This window comes from Alternaria ventricosa, assembly GCF_023758065.1.
Source record: "Alternaria ventricosa strain BMP 2768 chromosome Unknown scaffold_3, whole genome shotgun sequence".
NCBI classification, from domain to species: Eukaryota; Fungi; Ascomycota; class Dothideomycetes; order Pleosporales; family Pleosporaceae; genus Alternaria; species Alternaria ventricosa.
In genome coordinates, this window is record NW_026055683.1 from 356,183 (window position 1) to 376,251 (window position 20,069).

The following is a 20,069-nucleotide window of genomic DNA, read 5'->3' on the forward strand; positions in this document are numbered from 1 at the left end:
TTGACGGAAGTCGATCTTCACTCTCCATCTCTTTCTAGGGTGCCTCTATGTTCATTCGCGCTTCCTTTCTCGTGAAAACATCTTCCCCCTTCATTCGGTATTGCAGCGCGCTCGTTGGGCGTGGAGGAGAAGCCGGCATCACCCGCGGCGTGGTTCACTGAAAGCATGGCTCCACTGTAGCGCATGCCAGGGAGGCCTTCATCGCGGAACCTTATCAGGGGTATCGAAGTAGTGAGCTTGTATTCATCTCCAGTGGTGTTTAGTCGTTGTAGAAGCTATGAGGCGCGAAGCGATGGGGCGGAAGACGCGTCGACGCGACAGCCCTGCGATCCCCGCATCCGAAGTCCGAACTTGTCAGCCAATGGGAGCTCAAGGAAGTCTACATACACCTACATCTCTCCTGCATCGATGGCATCTGGTTCTATAAGATTACACCATGTCTCGTCTCGTTCCTCAAGCCTGGCACCGCTGCAACTATCTCCCAGACCATCTTGACGGTCAAACCAGTGGGCCACTATGACTACTCAAGCCCGCAACCTCTTCCACCACCTTCCTCCGCCAGCGGAATGCCTCGCGCTCTTCATCGCAACCCTCGAAATCGTTCCGTTCGGAATAATAGGTCTACGAGACCCCTCCTTCTTCGCTGATGGCTACGGTCTGCCCATCTCGGCCGAGTCCGACACTTCGCCCGCATCCGCAAAACGCTCCAGCAACACCGAAAGCACCTACGACGAGGATCAGAAGACCAAGAAAGCCCTAGTTGCAGCAATAGCAGCGCGCAACGTTCAGAACGGCGTTCTGTTAGCGGTCTTTGGTCTGGTACTGCGAGACAGGAGGAGCTTGGGAGTTGCGGTCATGGCGGGATTGGTCGCAACTGTCGCGGATACGGTGATTGTCAGCGCGTATGGAGCGAAGGACAAGATTGCGGGTCACTACGTTGGCATCTTCAACAGCTTGGCGATTGGAGGGAGTTTGCTATACTGGGGAAGGAACGACCCGCTGTGGTAAACCTACGGCCGAGGGAGCATAAGGGATGGAAGGAGAGAATCAAACACGATGAGCCGGCGGCATGAAGCGAGGTGTAGACATGAATCGCGGGGGTTTGCCTAGCGTCCAAGACAAGCAGCGCCATTCAGGCAGCAGTCCCTGTCCCTATTCTTCTCCCGTCTCCCTCCCATTCTTCTCACATCTCTTTGGTACTGACGGCCACTATGGCATGTAAGCACACCATTCTACAACTAAATTCCTCGCCCTTCGCAGAACTAGCTGGATATGAACAGCCACATGCCGCAGCACGTGCAGCAGCAGAAACGACGTCTGGGAGAGCGCCGAAGAGTGTCAAGGATCATTCCATCGGAACATTTCCCGCTCCTCTAGTCCTACCTCACGATGAGCTCAACTATGATCCAGATTCTGAACCGCAGAGTACGAAGGGATGGCTGAGCGAGGAGTGTAGGAACAAACTATCATCGGCGCCAAGAAGGAACAAGTTGTATGTGGTGCAAGTGCCTGGGATCGGTTTCAAGGCAGACTTTATGAGACACTGGGTAGTACCAAGCGGTTACGATGCAGTCAAAGTCGAGGGTAAAGCCGGTCTCTCTCCTCCATCTGCGGATCACTTCGTCGACTATCTCACCGCATTCTATCACGATATGCCTGTTCGTCTCTTCCCCACGCCATTGACCTGGACATCGTGGGGCTCGAATACCAAGTCCGCCATGGGCTGTCGAAGCGCCACTCTGCCGAAGTACATCGGCCTATCACATGGAGATCAATGCACCAGAATCCGCGTCCGCCCTGCGCCGGACAAGGCCTTCCCCGTTCAACTGAATCTAGACGACATCCTCGACACAGCAATCTCAATTCTGCCTGATGACGCTTATGCAATGGTCCTCCTAGTCGACCACGACATTTACGAGTCTGACGATGACGACTTCTGTTGTGGCAGGGCGTATGGAGGCAGCAGAGTGGCAGTTGTACAGGCTGCGCGATATAATCCCATTTTAGACGAACGAGAAGGAGAAAAGATCGATAGAAGCCACATGTGGCCGTGGAGTCATTGTAAAACCTTCGTCGATGACTTGTGTGCTGTGGAGGATGTGAAAGCCAAAGCCGCTGCAAAGAAACAGAAAGAACTGAGCAAGAGTGGAGCGATGAAAGCGGCCATCCAGGCTGCGGCAACCTATAAGCCTACATCAGCGGTGCAAGAAGTCCAGGCACTGTGGTTCTCACGTCTCGCGCGTACAGTGTCACACGAACTAGGACATTGTTTTGCGCTCGACCATTGTGTATACTATGCATGTAATATGCAGGGTACAGGTAGCATGAGGGAAGATGTAAGACAACCGCCATATCTGTGTCCGGTGTGCGAAGCAAAGGTAGCACACGCTATTGCTGGAGAGATGAAGAGTGGTCGCGAAGAGGAGAAGACAGAATGGATCAAGCAGAGATGCGAGGCTCTGAGGCACTTCTGCGAGAGGTTGGGAGAGAAAGACATGGATAGTTCGATGTGGCACGGCTTGGACGGGTGGCTGCAAGAAAGAATGATAGCGTTGTAATACCAATGGCACGCGAGCGCATCTAAACAACCTATGCTTCATGTCACGAATCTGTACATCTGCGAGATACTCAGAATCTTCACACGACCGATATTCGGAGTGAAGGTCTTGGTCATAGTACGTGTCATTGGCTGCCGCTTCGATGACACATGGAGCATCAGCTCACGGAATTGCAGCAGTAGGCGGATATCTCTTCTTACTCGTTTGGTTTTGGCGCGACGCAGCTATTTCAATGGAGTAATCCGTGTGCTGAAGAAAGACAAGATCGTCGCGTGAGCTCCCAAGGACGTGGTTCATCAAACCTAGACCGACCACCCAAGTTGGAGCTACGGCTTACGAACGTACCGTGCTTGAATCTAAACGAATGATGATTACTGAAAGACATCCTGCCTGCATGATGAGACGCGGGTAGTGGTTCAGTGATGTGTGTTGACGCACACGGGAAGCGTACCCCTCATTGCCCCACCATGTCCCAACACATGCACCTACAGTGAGCAATTTATCCATATATGACCTCAATGATGGCATGAGACGTAAAGTATAAGTAGCCGGCTCTATCCGCGGCTTCAAGCTGCATCCTCAATTGTTCCTCAACTTTTTCCAATCGCACATATCCAGCTTTCACCAACCCAACACAACCCACTTTTGGTACGATGCTATCATCGAACCAGCAAAGCGAGGCCAATCTGGCTCCGCTCTTCGCACACCAGAATTCCATCTCGGTCAAGTAACAGGTGCCCAGCATGGCATCATCAGGTACCCATCTCAACCATCAGAAGCAAAGCATGGCGGGTGTTCAAGTCATCAGCGACTCAGATTCCTTCTCGGGATCTGATCGTTGATGATTTGTTCTGAGATCATACCGTTCAAACTTGATCTGGATAATTCCAGCGCGAAGGACTATTGCTGCTTCATGATGACCCCTTCCCCACTATGTTGGCGTACTGACTAGCTCAGCCTCTGCACCCAAGTCAAGATGTCGACTGATAAGATCACCTTTTTGACCAACTGGTGCGCTTTGCAACTAGGTTGCATGAGGTGTATACTGACGGTGAACAGGCACGCTACGCCATACCACGCTCCCCTCTATCTTGCTCAGAGCAAGGGATACTTCAAGGATGAAGGCATCAAGGTCGCTCTTCTTGAGCCCAATGATCCTAGCGTATGACCAATGCTGTTCCCCGTACTTCATGAGCTGATCAAGTCAGGACGTCACCGAGATCATCGGATCTGGCAAGGTCGATCTCGGCTTCAAGGCCATGATCCACACACTCGCTGCCGCCGCTCGTGGCTTTCCGGTTCAATCAATTGGCTCTCTTCTCAATGAGCCCTTCACTGGCGTCGTGTACCTGACGTCTTCCGGTATCACCCCCGACTTCACCACCCTCAAGGGCAAGAAGATTGGCTACGTCGGCGAGTTCGGCAAGATCCAGCTCGACGAACTCACCGCGCATTACGGTATGTCGCCCGACGACTACCAGGCCGTCCGCGTTGGCATGAACGTGACCCGCTCCATCATCACGGGCGAAATCGACGCCGGCATCGGTCTCGAAAACGTCCAGATGGTCGAACTCGAAGAGTGGCTCGTGAGCCAGAACCGCTCGCGCGACGAAGTGAAGATGCTGCGCATCGATGAGCTCGCTCAACTCGGCTGCTGCTGCTTCTGCAGCATCCTCTACATCGGCAACAACGCTTTCATCAAGCAGAATCCCGAGAAAGTCCGCGCCTTCCTTCGCGCATGCAAGCGCGCCACCGACTTTGTCCTCGAGTCTCCCGACCAGGCATGGGAGGAATTCTGCAACTTCAAGTCGGCTATGAACACGCCTACCAACCGCAAGATCTTCGAGCGTAGCTTCGCGTACTTCAGTCCCGACCTTCAGAATGTTCAGCGTGACTGGGAGAAGGTTACCCGCTACGGCAAGAGGCTCGGTGTGCTGGACGACAGTTTCAAGCCCAACTACACGAACGAGTATTTGGCTTGGGGTCTGGAGGAGGAAGCTGACGATCCTACCGGCGATCAGAAGAGGATGGTTGAGCTGCAGGAGGGCGTCAAGCAGCATGGCGGGTTCAAGCGCCTCGAAACGATGTCTGGCAAGACTGTCGTTGGCGCTGCTGCCCCTGCCTCTTAATTCGGCGTACAGGTACTCGAATTTGGAGATTCAATCATTAGCTCCATCTCAACGCGTCGGAGATCTTCGGTCTGCGGCTTAATTGCCAGTACAATATCGACATGAACAATGAAATTGTCACTCGCTCAGGATCTCTTTATTGCCAATTGTACGTGGCTTCCGTGAGGTTAGTGACGAACAGCTTGTGTAATTTACCAAAGCTCACGCTCATCACCACCAGAGGGTTTCTGACGTAATCGGCAGCCAGACGACCATCTCCGGCCACCGGGGAAATGAGTGAATGCACAGATCCAAGCCCATTTTCACAGTCACGCGGCATCTGATCCGCATCTATCTTTGCGAAGTATGCAGAATAGTGCGAAGAGTATAGCGATGCGACAAGCGGCATCTCTTTATTAGAAGTGGGGCAGGGTCGACCCCGGGTGCTGTTGCTTACGAGTGCGCAGTGACAATCACGTGCCTTCTACAATCGCGCGGTAAGCTTCCCGAGGTCGTCTCACGTCCCTTGTTATCGATAACCGGCAACGTGAGTATCCAGTTGCCACTCAGTGGCTTCACTCTCAAATCACATCACAGCTGCCGCTCTCTCGAATGCGTCTCACATGTCTTCCTAGGACTGGAGGTGACGGAGAACTCGTCTAGTTATCTAGACTTTTACTAAAGACACATGCTTTTATTACCTGTCCACGTGGGAAGCCAGTGCAATATACCTCATTTCTCTCACCTCAGAACCTTAGATGATCATAAATAGAACCTCGTCGTCTTTTCAGCTCCATCTTTCCTACATCATCGCAATAACATCTCTCGTCAATTGCCATTTATCTCCATCATCACCACTTACCAAAACAATCCCAACGCAACAAAAAACAGCCAACAAGAAAAACCAACGAGAAAAGCTATCAAGAGAAGCCAACAACAAACAGCCACCAAGATGCCGAACGTCGAAAAGGAGATGGCCGCTTCCTACACAGATGCGAAGGACTACCACGTAAGATGCACCCAACACGTCACGCTTAGGATCAACACTAATGTGAACAGCCTGGTGAAGACCCGAAGAACTACGTCTTTTCTGTTGCCTCTAAGCGAATGCTTGTTGCCGAGGACCATGTCACAGGCATTCTGGTCTGGATGGCTGTTCACATCAACAAGATGCCAGCCAAGGACAACTTCACATTGAAACCATCTTACTACAACTCTCCGAGCGAGAACGAACAGACCAACGTAGTCGAGGCAAAAAATATCAACAAGGACCATTTGTTCCACGGACTGCCGAGAAACAACTGGTGGATTCAGACCGCGCTCACGATCTACAAGAACAAGTACCGAGACTCCCTTTCGGAAGAGCTCGTAAGAAAGCAAAACAAATTCAAGAGCAAGCGAGCCAAGCCAGCCAGGATCACTAAATCGCAGCTCAAGAGCACCAGGAGCATCAATAGCATCAAGAAGACCAAGAAAACCAAGAGCATCAAGAGGAAGCAGCACAACTCCAAGATCACCGAACTAGAAGAGTTGCTCTTCGGCCATAAAACTGGCGTCTCTGCAAGCGACTCCAAGGCCATCGCAGCCGAGATAGCCAAGGCAATCAAATTCAAGACAGCACCCCCAGCATGTGTCCTCTCGCTCATGAAAGAGACCATGGCCGACCTGGCGGAGAGGATTAGGATTAGGGAACTAGCAGGTGATATTTGAGAGCAACGGGATACGCGAAACATGAGGCCTCAGCGAGCTCTTGGCGTCAAGAACATATTCTGAATTTATACCTGGGTTGAGTCCAACAGGACGTAAACGAAACTTGCAAAGTAGGGGAGGCGAGAAAAGGGTGTCATTTTCTTTTCTACATATTATCAGATCTTTACCAGACTCAGCATGAATTTCTTCAAAACATACAGTCAATTTGATATCAGCTTGACGCGACCATGACACAGCCTCCTCTATTGTGATTTGCTATTGATATCAAGAGACTCCGCTTAACTTTTTGGACGCAACAGATATGTCCGGCTGCCATGCTGTTGAATCAGTGATCGTGATCACAGCTCAAGCGACCGCGTCCCGCGCATTTCGATCCTTACGCTACGCATTCGTGCGCCTTGTCCGTTGTTATCAAACATCTTGCCCGACAGCATATTGGCTAAGCTGGGTTGATTGGCTGACGGGAACCCACACCGTGGCCAGGAGCTGTCGTGTTACGTATGAGCCAACGATCAGGCTTTGTGCGTAGATGTTAGCAACGTTAGAAAGTCCATTGTAAGGGCATGGCAATATTAAAGGAATGTCATCATCACAGTGAAGCAGATCAAGATCAGATATAGTTTACACTCATTATATTATACTACATACACAGTGCTCAGCACCAGACCAAGAGGAAAGAGGACATCGAAAGCCAACCATACCGGCTCCGATCCATGGAAAACCTATCCTCGAACGCCAAAGTATGCAGTTCAACCGTAAGCGGCCGTTGAAACCCACGCCTTGATAAACACCAGTCAGGCCCTACACGGGCCTTGACATGCGACCGTACTCCAATCCTCTGCCATTACTCTTCCATTTTGTCGTTGTCCTTGTTTGCCTCCTTAGCAGGCTCCTTCAAGAACTGTGCGCGGAAGTCTGCGTTGCTCTTCGGCTCGCCGTTCGTCGTTGTAGCACCTTTCGGTATAGCTGGGCGACCAAGACCGGGCTTTCCTCGTCCTCGTCCACCGCGAGCAGCAGTAGGTCGGTTGACACGGTTTGGCTGGATGAAGCTGTTGCTTGCCTTCCACTCTCCTTTCTGCTTGTTGAGGTCCTGAACTGTTCCGATGCGCAGTTTCCTTCCCTCGAAATCTTTGCCCTCAAGCGCAAACTGAGCCTTGCCAGCACCTTCCACGGTTGTGAACTCGATGATCGCACCACCATGATGGGGTTCGAGCTTGATCCTCTTGAAGCCGTACTGTTCGACAAGCGGTTTGATGCGCACGTCAGGCACCGTGTCAGGCAGGTTGAGGATTGCAATGGATCGGTCCATAAAGGATGCGGGCTTGATAGCGGTTTCAGGGGCAGCGTCGCTCTGTCCAGGAGTACCTTCGCGAACGGCTGGGTTATCCGTGTTGTCGAGGGTTGATTGCACCTTTGGCTTCGTGTCAGGTCGCTCTTTTGCAATCTCGACATTAATCTTCATGCCCGCAAACTCTTTGTCATGCATTTCTGCCACTGCAGCTTCAGCGCTATCCTTGTTATCGTAAACGACATAACAGTAACCCTTGTTGTTGCCAGTCGACCTGATAGTTGGGCACTTGGTGCTCTCAATCTTGCCGAACTTGGAGAAGACGTCCCTAACTTCTCGTTCTTTAACCTTGAAGTTGAGATGCCAGATGTAGACTTCGCGACCCTCGGAGGTAGCGCCATCGCGTTTCTTCTTGGCCTTGGGGTCCGAGATCTTTGAAATTAGCTTCAACCCTTCATGGTCAGTGTCGTTCAGCTGTGTCGCAGCGACCGCTTGTTCAGCTGAAGCAAACTGAACGTAGCAGAACCGGCGATGCGCATCGTACTTGAGTGAAGGAAAGCGGATGCCGATAATCTCTCCGAATGGACTGAAGAGGCTCCGGATCCAGGCTTCGTCGGCATGCGCAGGGTAGTTTGCGACGTATAGTGTCGTGCCTTGACCTCGCTCGATCGATATGTTGTGACCTTCGAATCCTTTCGCCTCTTTGCTCAGAGCATACTGGGCTTCTTCAGGTGACTCAAACTCCACCACAGCCGTGAGACTATCCTTCTCCTCTTTAAGTACTAGATTGCGTACTGTGCCTGCGTCGGTAAAGAACTGGCGTATTCGAGTCTGTGTAGTGTTGAATGGTAGCTTCTTCACGATGACTGTAGTGTGTTCGCGATCTCGCTTCGGTCCTGTAGAGCGAGCTTCCGAGGGTGCTTCGCTCGCGACTCTGGCTTGACCATTGACCCCGTCAAGAGCCTCTGAGATCTCTACATGTTTGCTCTTCTTCAATACTGCGTCCTCGTCACCGTCTTCTCGTTTCCGCTTCGTCGAGCTGTCTCCGACTTGGCTATCTGGCGTGTCTTGTGGCGGAGCTGCAGCGGCCGCAAGTGCTCGCTCTTTCTCCCTCCGGACGGACACGATGCGCTCAGCTCGTCGTCGCTCAATCGTCGCGCTACGTACCTTCAACGCCGATTCGTGCTGCTCGCAATGGCTGATGTACATGTCGATAAGCAGCTCTGGTTGATCAATCGTTTGTAAGCGCTTCATGCCACGTTCCAGAATGGCAGTGGCCTGAGTGGGCGGCAATAGCGGTTGACCTGCATTTTGCTTGCTCCTCGTTGCGTGTGGCGCCCATAGGAGCATCTCGAATATGTAGCAGCGATACCAGAAGTCGTAAGAGTCCTCCTGGTACTTGGTGATAGAGTCTTGAATCTGCCGCGCTTGATCGATGTCACCACGCTGAAGCCAGAACTTGATATGGGCGCGCTCAAGACGGTACTTCCGGTCCGTCCATTCTCTGCCATGCTTCTTCATGCCGACCTCTCTGACAAACTCCAAAGCCGATCGGATTCCGACCTCGGCAACATCAACATCGTCCTCCGTTGCTCTGGGATCATCGAAAGCCCTTCGTCGAAGATATCCACACCAAGCGAGCTGAACCTTGATGAGCTCATCCAAATCGGTGTGCTCCAGAAGTCCGGATCCAGTGGCCGTGTGCTTGACAAGTTCCAGGTCCTCGAATGGCTTATTCTCCGCTTCTAGTGTCAATAACCGGTGTGACCAGAGCGATCCAGACCATGGGCAATGGCGCGTCGCGCGCTCCAAAACATTGAGTAGATCTACCGACCGGTTATCCTGCCAAACAAGAAATTCGACGTGATCTTCCCATATTGAAGGATCGACAGGAAATCGGAGCGTAGCTCGCTCGTAAAGTGCATTGACGAGATGGAAGCTATAGACACCCATAGTCCTCTTCTCCCATTTCAGGTAGCGTGTCATGGCGGTGTATTCTGCAGCCTGGTCGCCTGCTTGGATAGCCTGCAGGAGTTTGAACTCGTACTCTTCGCGGTTGGCGTATTGCTGCTTGATGTGTGTATTCTTTTGCACCACCTCGTCCATGACCTGCTCATAGTGGCTCTGGTTATAGCGAGAATTGAAAGAAGAGTATCTGCTAAGGGTGTTCGCCCATGTTGCATGTGGTTGGCCCAGGCGATCGTTGTAGATGGCGGCTACTCTCTTCGCCTTCTCTTGGCTGAAACCTCCTCGCTCGAGGTCTTCTTCCAAAACCTGGAGGTAGCGGTCCCAGACGAGATTGCTCTCTTGAAGGTTGTACTTGACTCTCTCGGCACCTTCTTGCAGCGCGTCCAGTAGCAGTTGAGGTTGGAAGAGCTCTCGACCAATCAGCCTCTCCTCTTCAGACCACTCCTCTGGCGGTACTTGCTCCCAAGAGCAGGCGACCAGGTAGCTCACATACTCGCCGTATGCAGCCCAGAGCTTTGCGCTATAAGGTTCCTCTTGTGTTGCCTGCTTGTGCAGCTCGAGCACACCCATGCGCTGCTCCACATCCTTGGCCAAAGTTTTCTCGTCGTTCAGCCGGTAATGCCACAAGAGCTCGCCAAGCGGGTACTTGTCTGACATGGTTTTGTAGGCATCGCGCAGAGTGTGGACCAACTCGTATGCGTTTGGGTCGGAGTCGAGCGATTCGAGGTGCTTTTGGAGTCCTTGGTGTAGAATGGTGACGAGTGAAACATGGCTGTAGTAGTCGAATGGGTTTTCCAGCAGCGTCTTGTCCAGCTGGTTGAGCCAGTCGATGTGCTGCTGGTCGAGAGAGCGGGTGATGAAATTGCGCGGTCGCGGTGAGGCTTCGGACATGATGCTGGCTACAGACTCACCGGAGAGGTTTTGTCCGAGGTGTTGCAGTCTAGCAAGTGGTCAGTTTTTGGTGGTGGAGTTTGCGCGACAAAACTAGGCTGCCGGAACAGGCAACATGAACCCGTGATCACGGGCAAGCGCGACACCCGGACGTCACTGCCTGCCCCACAAAACACAAAGCGCGCTACACGTGGACATGCAGGTGCAGTCGTGGTCTCAGAAACGGGGCGGACGAGGGAAATCAGTAAAGACGAGGGACTTACGTGACAGGCCGTTGGTGGACTACAGAGTTCTGGCGCGCAGCTTGTTGCTGCTGCATGCTGGCAAGGTCTGAAAGATGTTAGCAGATGCCCCGTGAGCTAGCGACTCGTCGTCGTTTGTTGTGGGCTTTTTCTCCCTGCATCTCCAAGCTGCGGTTCCCTTACATGGGGGCTGTCTACAGCACTGTGCCACTACACCAAAGAAAGCGGGCACGTACCTGCAAGTGTGTCCATGCCCGGTGTGGATGTTTGGCGGTACATGGGGTTCGGGGGCGTCATGCGCGCATCGTGCGGCGAGGGTATTTGTTGTGGCGTTCCCATTGCGCTGTGCACTGCTCTTGCGCCGTTCGCGATGTGGGCGTACCCTGGGGACGGTACACGCTGTTGGAGCGTCTGGGACGGCTGCGGGGAGGACCTGATCTGTTGACTTAGGCCCGAAGGTGTTCGCGATGGCATCTGGCGTCTTGTGCGCTTGCCCGGGGACCGGAGTAGTGACGGCGACGGGATGGTAGGGGCCGACTGTGGTGTTGGGGTGCCCGCAGGCGAATCCGAGGGCGATAGCAGCGAGTTGATATCCATGGTGTACGACTTCACGACCTTTTGCTCTTGTTTGGCACGCACTGCGATCCCGCAGCTGTCTTGAATGCTACACGCGCGCCAGGCGTCTTTCGATGCTCTCTCTGTCTACGGTCGCGAGCTACGGAAACTACTAGGCATCGAATCCCTCGTAACGAGCGGCATGGGACGACGGCGGGCGTTTGGCGCGAAAAGGACCGTCGTGGGCGCGAGGCGATGGGGATAGCGAGTGTGATGGGAGATGACCTCGTCGGCGTCGTGGGTGAGAAGGCCTATACCCGGTCTAGAAGAAAAGGTGGTTAGGTGCACCAGGCAAGCTTGGGCCTGCGACTAATCGAGTAATGATGGAGCGAGCACGTCGCGACTCGGAGCAGCTGGATGCGGACTCCCGGAGTGAGTTGGCGGCGGTACAGCACGATGTTTGGCGCGTCACGGAATGCGCGTCAGGCAACGGGGTCAAGAGTCTAGAGTCGACGGTGGTCTGGACAGGAGCGGGACGACACGACTCCTGCACATTTCTTCTGCGAGCTGATCGTAGCGTCTGGTTCATCATGATCTGTCTGCCGAGCCAGACCCCTGCAAGCGCCGCGCCCTGCGCGGAGCCTTTCGCCGTGCCACAGAATTTCCCGCAGCACCTCACAGCATTGGCATCATCAACGCCGCAGCCCCGTGGTGTCGAGCATCGCTATGAGCGCCCGGATACCCTCACGGCGGCTGGGGCAGTCAGGTAAGCTATTATTGGGGGCATTGATCCCCTGCACCATCTTCTCCGCATCCATCCACGCGCTAGTCGCTCTTCCGGGCGGTACAACACCATGACGACTGACATCGAATAGCCCTCGCCGCCCTCCGCCCACACACCCAATGGATACCCTCGACTTCGATCCCTTCAATCGCCCAGCGCAACATCTCGTTCGGAGGCAAGAAAGACAACGATGACCTCAGCAATCCGATCCTCGAAGACTACCTATCGAAGAAGGGAAAACGAACAGGTGCGACAGGAAAAGACGCCTCAGCAGAGCCCGTCCGCCCCACCCCTCGTACAGGAGACTTCGCCGTAACCCCAACTTCCCTCTTCCCACCCGAAAGCGACATGCCCGGCTGGCGGCCAGACCTGAGCCCGCAGGAGAAACTCGAAATCAAGGCGAAATACCGCAAGCGGGAGCAACAAGAGGCGCTCAAGGAGGACAAGAAGCTCATGGATATGTCACTCGATCCCGACCAGAAAGCCCGCAGGCGCCTCGAGCGCAAACTCATCATTTCCGGCGTGAAGCGCCACGGCCGCATGACAAAGGCGCAGAAGATACTCCGTACCGAACGCCAGTCACTCTACAGGTCACAACTCCTCCCTACGTCTACCAAGAAGCTGCAGAAGGTCGTTAACCAAATCGCCGGAAAGACTGTCTCGGAAGCTCTCGTCCAACTCCGCTTTTCCAAGAAACGTGTGGCCCGCGACGTCATCAAGGGCCTCGAAATCGCGCAGAACGAAGCCATTGCGGCCCGCGGTATGGGTCTCGCTGGCGAAGAGGCTGCGGTGTCGCGCTGGAAAAAGCAAAGAGCAGCTACGGATGCGGGGAGACCGAAGGATACTTGGGACTACAAGACGTCGAAAAAGGATGGCAGTCTGGAGGCGAAGCCAGTTAAGGTGCCGTTCTTCAAGGACACGACGATCCAGTTGAAGGATGGGAGTAAGAAGGTGGTCCGCGACCCCAGCGAGATCTACATTGACCAGGCGTGGGTGGGACCCGGGCAGAGCTGGAAGACCCCGGAGTTCAGGGCGCGGGGTGCTATCAACATGCTGAAGCACCGCACGACGAGTGAGTTTGTCGCATACTTGATCTTGGAGAATTGGGCGCTAACATTCCACGACAGGTTTCTCCGTCCTTCTCAAGGAAGAGAAGACGCGTTTACGCATCTCAGACGAGCTCCAGAAGAAGCGCGACAACCGCAAGCTGTGGGTCGCACTTCCCGACCGGCCCGTGACATCACAACGGCAATACTGCCTGTGGTAGACGAATGTACGAATTCAGTGTATAGCATATATAGCCGGTGGAAGAAAACTGGCTTGTACAATATACCATTCAAGATCATACCGTTCCCCATCATCCAAAGCAATGCCAATCGCTTTATCCGGGTATCTCTCTATCACCCATCCAAGGTGCATAACGTACATGGCTGCTGCTGCCTTTTCAACTTTTTGAACATGTGAAAAGATCCTGAACGCCTTCGCTATGCAAACAAAAGATCCCTTTACCATTGTCATGCTTCCGCGCCGTCTACTGCGCCGACGCTGCTGACAAGCATGTCTAGCATGCCGCGTACCTTCCATGCGTCTTGGCTTGCTTCGACGGTCACCTTGACCCGCTGCATGAGCGCCATAATTAAATCGTCGACCTCCTCGCTTCTGCCCAGTTGGTCGGCGTATAGGTCCAGGACTACAAGCGCGACATCGGTGGTCAGACGTGTGATACGGTAATCGGAAACGTTCTTGATGCACCAGCGGAGGATGGGTTGGAGGGTTACGGAGTCGCGGTTGCTGAGAGCAGTTCGGAGAGCTGAGCGGTGGCGTAAAGCAGTTAGGAGGGTAAGGGACTGGCTGCGAGCATTTGCATCCTTATAAAATATTAGCGTTAGTCTCAGGGACATACAGAAAGAATGAAGAGCATACCTTTGATTCGAGCACCATGTCCAGGGCCTGCGCGTACATGCCCTTTCGCAGCGCATGCGCCCACGGCTGTCCGGCCGTGATCTTTCCCCGCGCATTGCCCTCGATCACGATGTCCGCGCTCTCGCCGGTGAAGTCTTTGCCTCGGATGCGCTTTTCCCAGCCCTTGCCACGCTTCCGCTTCTTGCTCCTGTCGTACTCCTCGATCTTGCCTTCCATGAGCGCTTTCATCTCCTTCTCTCGCTCGCGAGCCTGGACCTTCTGCTCGCCGGAAAGATGGGTCTTGATTGAAAGAAGACCGGACTGCATACCCACGGCAATGTGTCTGTCCTCCTTTTGGTTCGGAATGACGCTGAGTGACAGGATGGGCGAAGGGTATTTCATCCCACCTACGACGTTCCAGCCTGTTGTTTCGAAAACCTTGACGTGGCCGTCGAGAGCACCGGAGAGGAGGCGTTCCCCATTGTTCGCTAATGAGAGCGCGGTCACGGTTTTCTGGTGGTTGCGCAGCATGTGGATCGGCTTTGCGGCTACAATGTCGAGCACGCTGATGACGTTGTCGGCTGCTGCGAGGACGGCCGTTCCAGACGGCATAGGAAGGACAGTCTCGACGGGCGCAGCGTGCTTGAACACCATGACCGCCTTTCCGCCTACTCGAGAATCCCAGAGGCGCACCGTCTGATCGTAACTTCCAGATACGAGCAGCCCACTTTGCGCAGGCATGAAGGTACCGCTGCGCACGTAGTCTTGATGCCCGTCGAACTTCATCACGCTCTTCTCGCTCGGCAAGTCCCATAACCGCACAGTTCTGTCGTCGGAACAACTCATCAAACCCGTGAGATCTGTAGGGTTCCACTGTGTGACCCAGACAGGCTGCTTGTGTTCCTTCCATGTCTTTAAGATGGCCCTGCTCTTCACATCGAACGCTTGTATGACACCAGTATCTCCTCCTGCGACCAGAATCCTGCCATCGCGCCGTATGTTTCCCGAATGCGCAACGTCGTCGACGCCGAAACGCGATATCGTCTTGACGACCTTTCGGCTCTTAGAGGAGAAAATCTGGACGCGCGATCCTGTGGTGACTGCGAAGAGATCCTGGGTGGCCGAAAGCGTATTGGCAGGCTGAGGGGGCGGTATCGAGATGTGAGTTACGGGCGAGGAATGTTGCGAAGGGTCGAGTTTGAGCTCCGAGGCGAATGAGTTCCAGTACTTTTGCTCAGATGTAAGGGTGGAAGGGCCCTTTGGCAGCTTCAAGGGCTGCAGGAGTTGTACTTCGGCCGCCATTGTGAAAGTTGGATGCGATCAATGCGCGTGGAGTTGCGAATGTCGTGAGCTTTTCGGGTGGAGGAACTTTTCGGTGGGTCAACAAGTCACGCTAACGACATCGGATGGTGGCGCCTTCCCGGCCTGAACGCGGACAGATGCCGACCGTGGTTAATATCAGCATCAAACTCGTGGGTGAGCAGATTCTGATAATCTGTTTCACGAGGTTTGCTTGTCAAGGTCGTCGCAATGGATTGCTATTCTCATAGGAGAACGCCGGCCTCTTCGTCACACAGCATGAGCTCACTAGTGTTGGTTGCCTAGAGGATCGCCCGGGCGCACCCAGTTCATCAATAGACGACCAACGCCGCAGCACCTTTCACCTCATCAGCGTCAAGCCAGCTCCACGTTCTGTCATGCGACAACCAAACATCAGATGTCACTCTTTTCGATTCGGACCTATTGATCCGCCGATGAAAGATTGCCTTGCTCCAGGATAGACCACTCTCAGCGCGTCCCAAGGTCGCACGAGACGCGTCACGATGGATTCCGACGCGCTTGACAGGATGAACGATTTCTTCGATTTCGCCGCTCTTGAACAGAACATCGAAGTCGAAAACACCCATGCTTCGAGTGAGCAAATCGCGCCATACTTTCACTCAGACAATGTCACGACTATTGACTGGGCTATGAAGCCAGCGGCCCAGGATACCCTTCAATTGTACGACGTGCCCATGTACGATGTGGCACATAATCTCTCCACTGGCGATATGAACCAGCAATGGCCACCGTCTAACTCGACAACATACACTCCAACGTCCATGGTTGAAACGAGTGTAGATTCGAGAGCAGACGTCAATTGGGAAACGGTTGATATGCAACATGCCAAGGACCACAGGATGTGCGATGCGACGGACCTCACTCTCCCGCCTTCATTATCATCACTTGCGCTAATGCAACGCGATGATGAAGGCAGCTTGATTGAGGATCCGCACTCTCAGCTCGGGCTACGTCCTTCAGTCCTCGATCAATCAATGATTCCGGCCGATGCCTCCCTTGAACTAGAAAAGCTACCAGTCAGATCGGTCGCAACCCAGCCACAGCCTTCAATAGCCACTTGGAAACCAGCATCAGCTAAACGTAAAGGTCCTCAGTGCCGTATCCCACTGGAAGCAAGGCAGGTACTGGAGGACGAATTTGCTGCCAATCCATACCCTTGCGCGTGGGAGTTGGACATCATCGCACATCAAGCCAATCTGGACGTGAAGAAAGTCCGCAACTGGTTCAATAATACCCGAGCCAGGAAGAAGTGTGGAGGTGAGTCGTATCCAGTTTCATGAGATCATGCTTTGACTTACCTGTTCAGATTCCCACCCCACTGTGAAGGATGGTTCAGACCAGAGTAATCGCACGCTGAAGACGAAGCTGTCAAGGGATAGTCTGGAAAGCCTCCAAAAGCAAGCAGATGACGCAAATCGACTGCCGCAGCCGCCTCTGGCGGTATATCTTGCACAGTCGTACCAAGAGGAAGCTGTTGAACTGTCTGCAGTACAGGCTGCCGTCGATGTTGAGTCTCTCAACGAAAGCATCCCAAACAGTGGATGGTCTGAGCCCAGGCAAGGTCGCAGAGGTTCCGTCATCACGTCGATTGCTTCTTCTGAAGGCACTACACCCACAACATACACGGTGTCTTCCAGCGGTAGCCGCAGTAAAACCTCGTCTTTTGGTCGTGATCGCCGTCGAGGCCGACGTCGGATGGCTTGGAAAGAGTCTCCTCGCCAAGCTATTAACGGTGTGAACAGTGCAGGTGAACCCCAGAAAGATCTGCCTTTTTTCTGTACTTTCTGTCCGCGGGCTTTCAAGACGAAGTATGAATGGATACGCCACGAAGACTCTGTCCATGCGCTTCGAACCACTTGGATCTGCTGTGACACAAAGTCATCTGAAACTCTTCAAGCATGTCCATTCTGCGGCCAGGCTCATCCCGACGATGCTCACCTGGCTGGCCACAAGTACCAACAATGCCGAAGCAAGCCCGAATCCCAACGGACTTTCTATCGCCGCGATCACTTCATTCAGCACCTCCACCATGTTCACTTCGCCAACACCAAACATCCGTCGGTACGTACCGGCTGTCAAGCTCGATTACTAGCCGCTGAAGGCCACAACTTTGGTTGTAAGGACCTCGCCATGAAGTGGCGTCGCTTCGGTGCTCCAATGAAGCTTGACGATCCGATGCTTCATTGTGGCTTTTGCGGAAAGAAGTCAAAAGACTGGTCCCAACGATGTAAGCATGTTGCTGAGCACCTCGTCGCGCGTGAGCTTGACCGTGCTGTGTGGTGGAGCGAGCGCAAGGAAAACCATTTGGAGAACCTCTACTCAACTACACCATACGAATCCTTCCGATGTCGATACTGCCAAAAGGTCTTTACGGATGTCAAAGATATGAACGAACACTCTCACTGTCGTGTGTGGAGCTGTCGATTTCTCCGGAGCTTCGACGACGTTGCTGCAGACAATGCAGGTCCGCCCCTCTGTCCAGATTTCCCTTCGGCCAAAGCCCACCATTGTCACCTTTGCGGCTCCGGCTATCGAACGTTCCACGTCGAACATGCGCAGAATTACCATCGGTATCGCTCGTGCAATCAAGAGTTTTACACATCTGAAGACGCTTTCCTCCAGCATTTGCACAACTTTCATGGCGCTTCACAGCCAACATTATTGCGAGGCTCTGGTGTCATCGAGCAGAGCTATATGCGCAACAAAGGCGCATCGTTCGAGCCCGTGGAGTTCAATGAGAGCTGGCAGCCTTGCGTTATGGATCTAGACGTAGCCTCGGTCAGTCCATTTGTTGCCGACAACACTGTTTCAACTCTACCTGTCGACCACAGAAAGAATCAAAACCAGACCCGGAAGCCGCTCGTCATTTCGAAGAAAGCTCGTGACATTGTGCACACCCCGGACGCCAATGTCAAGAAGGTATCAAGACAACGATCTGACACATCAGCCTCGAAGGCCGAGAGTCACCACCCGCGATTCTTCCGACTCAGTACTTACGTACCCTTTCTGTCATCTCGTATCTTCTACTCACGGTCTGCAAAGGCAACGGACTTTCCGAGCGACAACCAGGCTGTGCTAGAAGAGCTACCGAAGCCGCACATTGCAACACTGGTTATGAGCGCAGGCACAGTCAGCATGGCCGCCGCTCGCTGGTTCATTCGTCCAGACACATGTTCGGTCAATGGTATGGTAGAACTCACGATTGATAGTGAAGCAGATGTAGATTGAGCGAACTCCTCCACTGCCGAGTGAGATCGGGATTGCCTTACATCGCACGAGACCTTGGACACTGTTCCTTTCCTCAGCAAAAACGTTCCTGCGTTGCCCGAGAAACTGTCTGGCGGCTGACTTCGTGATATTGCCCATCCGATTGGTCAATCAGCGTTGTTTTTCAAGCGGATTGAACCGTGGCGGGCGCACGGACGGAGCTCCTTATCCACTTCGATACTGGTGGGCATCCAGTAGCTCCACTGAACACAGACCCAACCTACCTAGCTGCTAGCTACGCTCCTGGTCAATCTCCAACCCCACCAGTCTCTCTTCTTCAAGGCTAAGATTCGAGATTGCTCAAGACAACATGGCCGAAGATTCGGTCGTCCATCTCCCACCCGCCATCGACGATCCCAAGGACTCACCTGAGGACTTACTCCTCTCCACTACCTCTTTCGACACTGATTTCAAATTCGATCGCTTTAACGAGCTTCCGGAGGAGCTTAAGCTTGAGATTTTTCGACACCATCTCCGCTTTCCCTGGAGCGTCACTAGTCGTAGCCATGACTTTATCTACGGACCCCGCTTTCTGAACACCGCGCTTGCCAGTAAAGAGCTGTGTAGTATCGCATACCAGATCTATTACCACGAAAACACATTCAAGTTGGCCTGGTTAGTTGTGCGCGGGTCACGTCGAACCCATTCGTCTTTCCGCTATCCATCCAAGGCCATCGCACATCTTGTTACGAAGCTCGAGATACATATGGAAATACAGGATTTCACGTACCCCTTAGGGCTATTCTACTGCGGCGGCTGCCAAGGCTCGCAACTAGCTGTCCTAGCTCATCCTCGCCGCGCGTCCTTCACAGCTGGGTATACCTGTTTTATCGAGGAGCCGCACTCGTGGGCATATGACGGTGAGGCCAAGGCTGGCTGGGGAAGATACTTCACCTCGTTGAAAGAACTCCGCATTGTGATCCACTTGCCTTACTGTCTTCCGGAAGAATCTAATGTATTCTTCGAGCGACTGCCAGGGCGGGCGCGCCTTTTGTTGCAGGCCAAAAACATCCAGGTCGAAGTCGAGCATGCGCATGAGCGCACTCGCTGTGACGGTCACTGCGAGCGCACGATCGAACGTGGTATTATCGGTATGACAGGACCGCCGATTCCGAGTCACTACACAGCGTGAGAGTTGTCTCCAAGACCACAAGGCCTCGAACCACTATTCTGGAGCGTTTTTCCTTCGAGGCGCACTTCGACTGCTTAGACGAGGGACATTTGTCGGCACTGCACCGAATTGTCGTGGCAGAGTGACAGAAGCGTGGAGCATGTGAAAGTGCTATGAGGATAGGCTCAAAAGATTACACGGGCTGGTGTCATGGCGCATCAATTCCATTCAGTCGTCGGAGAGCACGTTCTGGACATGGGCGGTGACGTCTTTACTGTCATATATACAATAATTTTCAACTTCGATAAGAAACATTTTTCCCAGGAGCATTTCACAATGTGGTC

The 20,069-nt window shown here is 53.4% G+C and overlaps 8 protein-coding genes across 8 annotated transcripts; 6 read left to right on the top strand and 2 right to left on the bottom strand.

Moving 5' to 3' along the window:
• Positions 1-436: 436 nt before the first annotated feature.
• Positions 437-1,008, top strand: J4E93_002046 (uncharacterized protein; the record flags this gene model as incomplete). The annotated part of the gene is made up of 2 exons (XM_049339994.1): positions 437-448; positions 508-1,008. The coding sequence occupies 2 exons, from the start codon at positions 437-439 to the stop codon at positions 1,006-1,008; spliced, it is 513 nt and encodes a 170-aa protein (XP_049202316.1).
• A 203-nt stretch (positions 1,009-1,211) lies between these two features.
• On the top strand, positions 1,212-2,558 carry J4E93_002047 (uncharacterized protein; the record flags this gene model as incomplete). Its single annotated transcript, XM_049339995.1, has 2 exons — positions 1,212-1,218; positions 1,294-2,558. The coding sequence occupies 2 exons, from the start codon at positions 1,212-1,214 to the stop codon at positions 2,556-2,558; spliced, it is 1,272 nt and encodes a 423-aa protein (XP_049202317.1).
• A 976-nt stretch (positions 2,559-3,534) lies between these two features.
• On the top strand, positions 3,535-4,687 carry NMT1 (glycylpeptide N-tetradecanoyltransferase; the record flags this gene model as incomplete). The annotated part of the gene is made up of 3 exons (XM_049339996.1): positions 3,535-3,569; positions 3,618-3,720; positions 3,767-4,687. The coding sequence occupies 3 exons, from the start codon at positions 3,535-3,537 to the stop codon at positions 4,685-4,687; spliced, it is 1,059 nt and encodes a 352-aa protein (XP_049202318.1).
• A 931-nt stretch (positions 4,688-5,618) lies between these two features.
• J4E93_002049 (uncharacterized protein) lies at positions 5,619-6,376 on the top strand (the record flags this gene model as incomplete). Its single annotated transcript, XM_049339997.1, has 2 exons — positions 5,619-5,675; positions 5,726-6,376. The coding sequence occupies 2 exons, from the start codon at positions 5,619-5,621 to the stop codon at positions 6,374-6,376; spliced, it is 708 nt and encodes a 235-aa protein (XP_049202319.1).
• Positions 6,377-7,220: 844 nt separating this feature from the next.
• J4E93_002050 (uncharacterized protein) lies at positions 7,221-11,362 on the bottom strand (the record flags this gene model as incomplete). The annotated part of the gene is made up of 3 exons (XM_049339998.1): positions 7,221-10,572; positions 10,787-10,853; positions 11,002-11,362. The coding sequence occupies 3 exons, from the start codon at positions 11,360-11,362 to the stop codon at positions 7,221-7,223; spliced, it is 3,780 nt and encodes a 1,259-aa protein (XP_049202320.1).
• Positions 11,363-11,703: 341 nt separating this feature from the next.
• On the top strand, positions 11,704-13,371 carry J4E93_002051 (uncharacterized protein; the record flags this gene model as incomplete). Its single annotated transcript, XM_049339999.1, has 3 exons — positions 11,704-11,752; positions 12,196-13,176; positions 13,232-13,371. The coding sequence occupies 3 exons, from the start codon at positions 11,704-11,706 to the stop codon at positions 13,369-13,371; spliced, it is 1,170 nt and encodes a 389-aa protein (XP_049202321.1).
• A 247-nt stretch (positions 13,372-13,618) lies between these two features.
• On the bottom strand, positions 13,619-15,308 carry J4E93_002052 (uncharacterized protein; the record flags this gene model as incomplete). Its single annotated transcript, XM_049340000.1, has 2 exons — positions 13,619-13,972; positions 14,028-15,308. The coding sequence occupies 2 exons, from the start codon at positions 15,306-15,308 to the stop codon at positions 13,619-13,621; spliced, it is 1,635 nt and encodes a 544-aa protein (XP_049202322.1).
• Positions 15,309-15,829: 521 nt separating this feature from the next.
• J4E93_002053 (uncharacterized protein) lies at positions 15,830-18,575 on the top strand (the record flags this gene model as incomplete). Its single annotated transcript, XM_049340001.1, has 2 exons — positions 15,830-16,604; positions 16,654-18,575. 2 exons carry the CDS (start codon positions 15,830-15,832, stop codon positions 18,573-18,575), a joined length of 2,697 nt encoding a protein of 898 aa, XP_049202323.1.
• Positions 18,576-20,069: the final 1,494 nt, after the last annotated feature.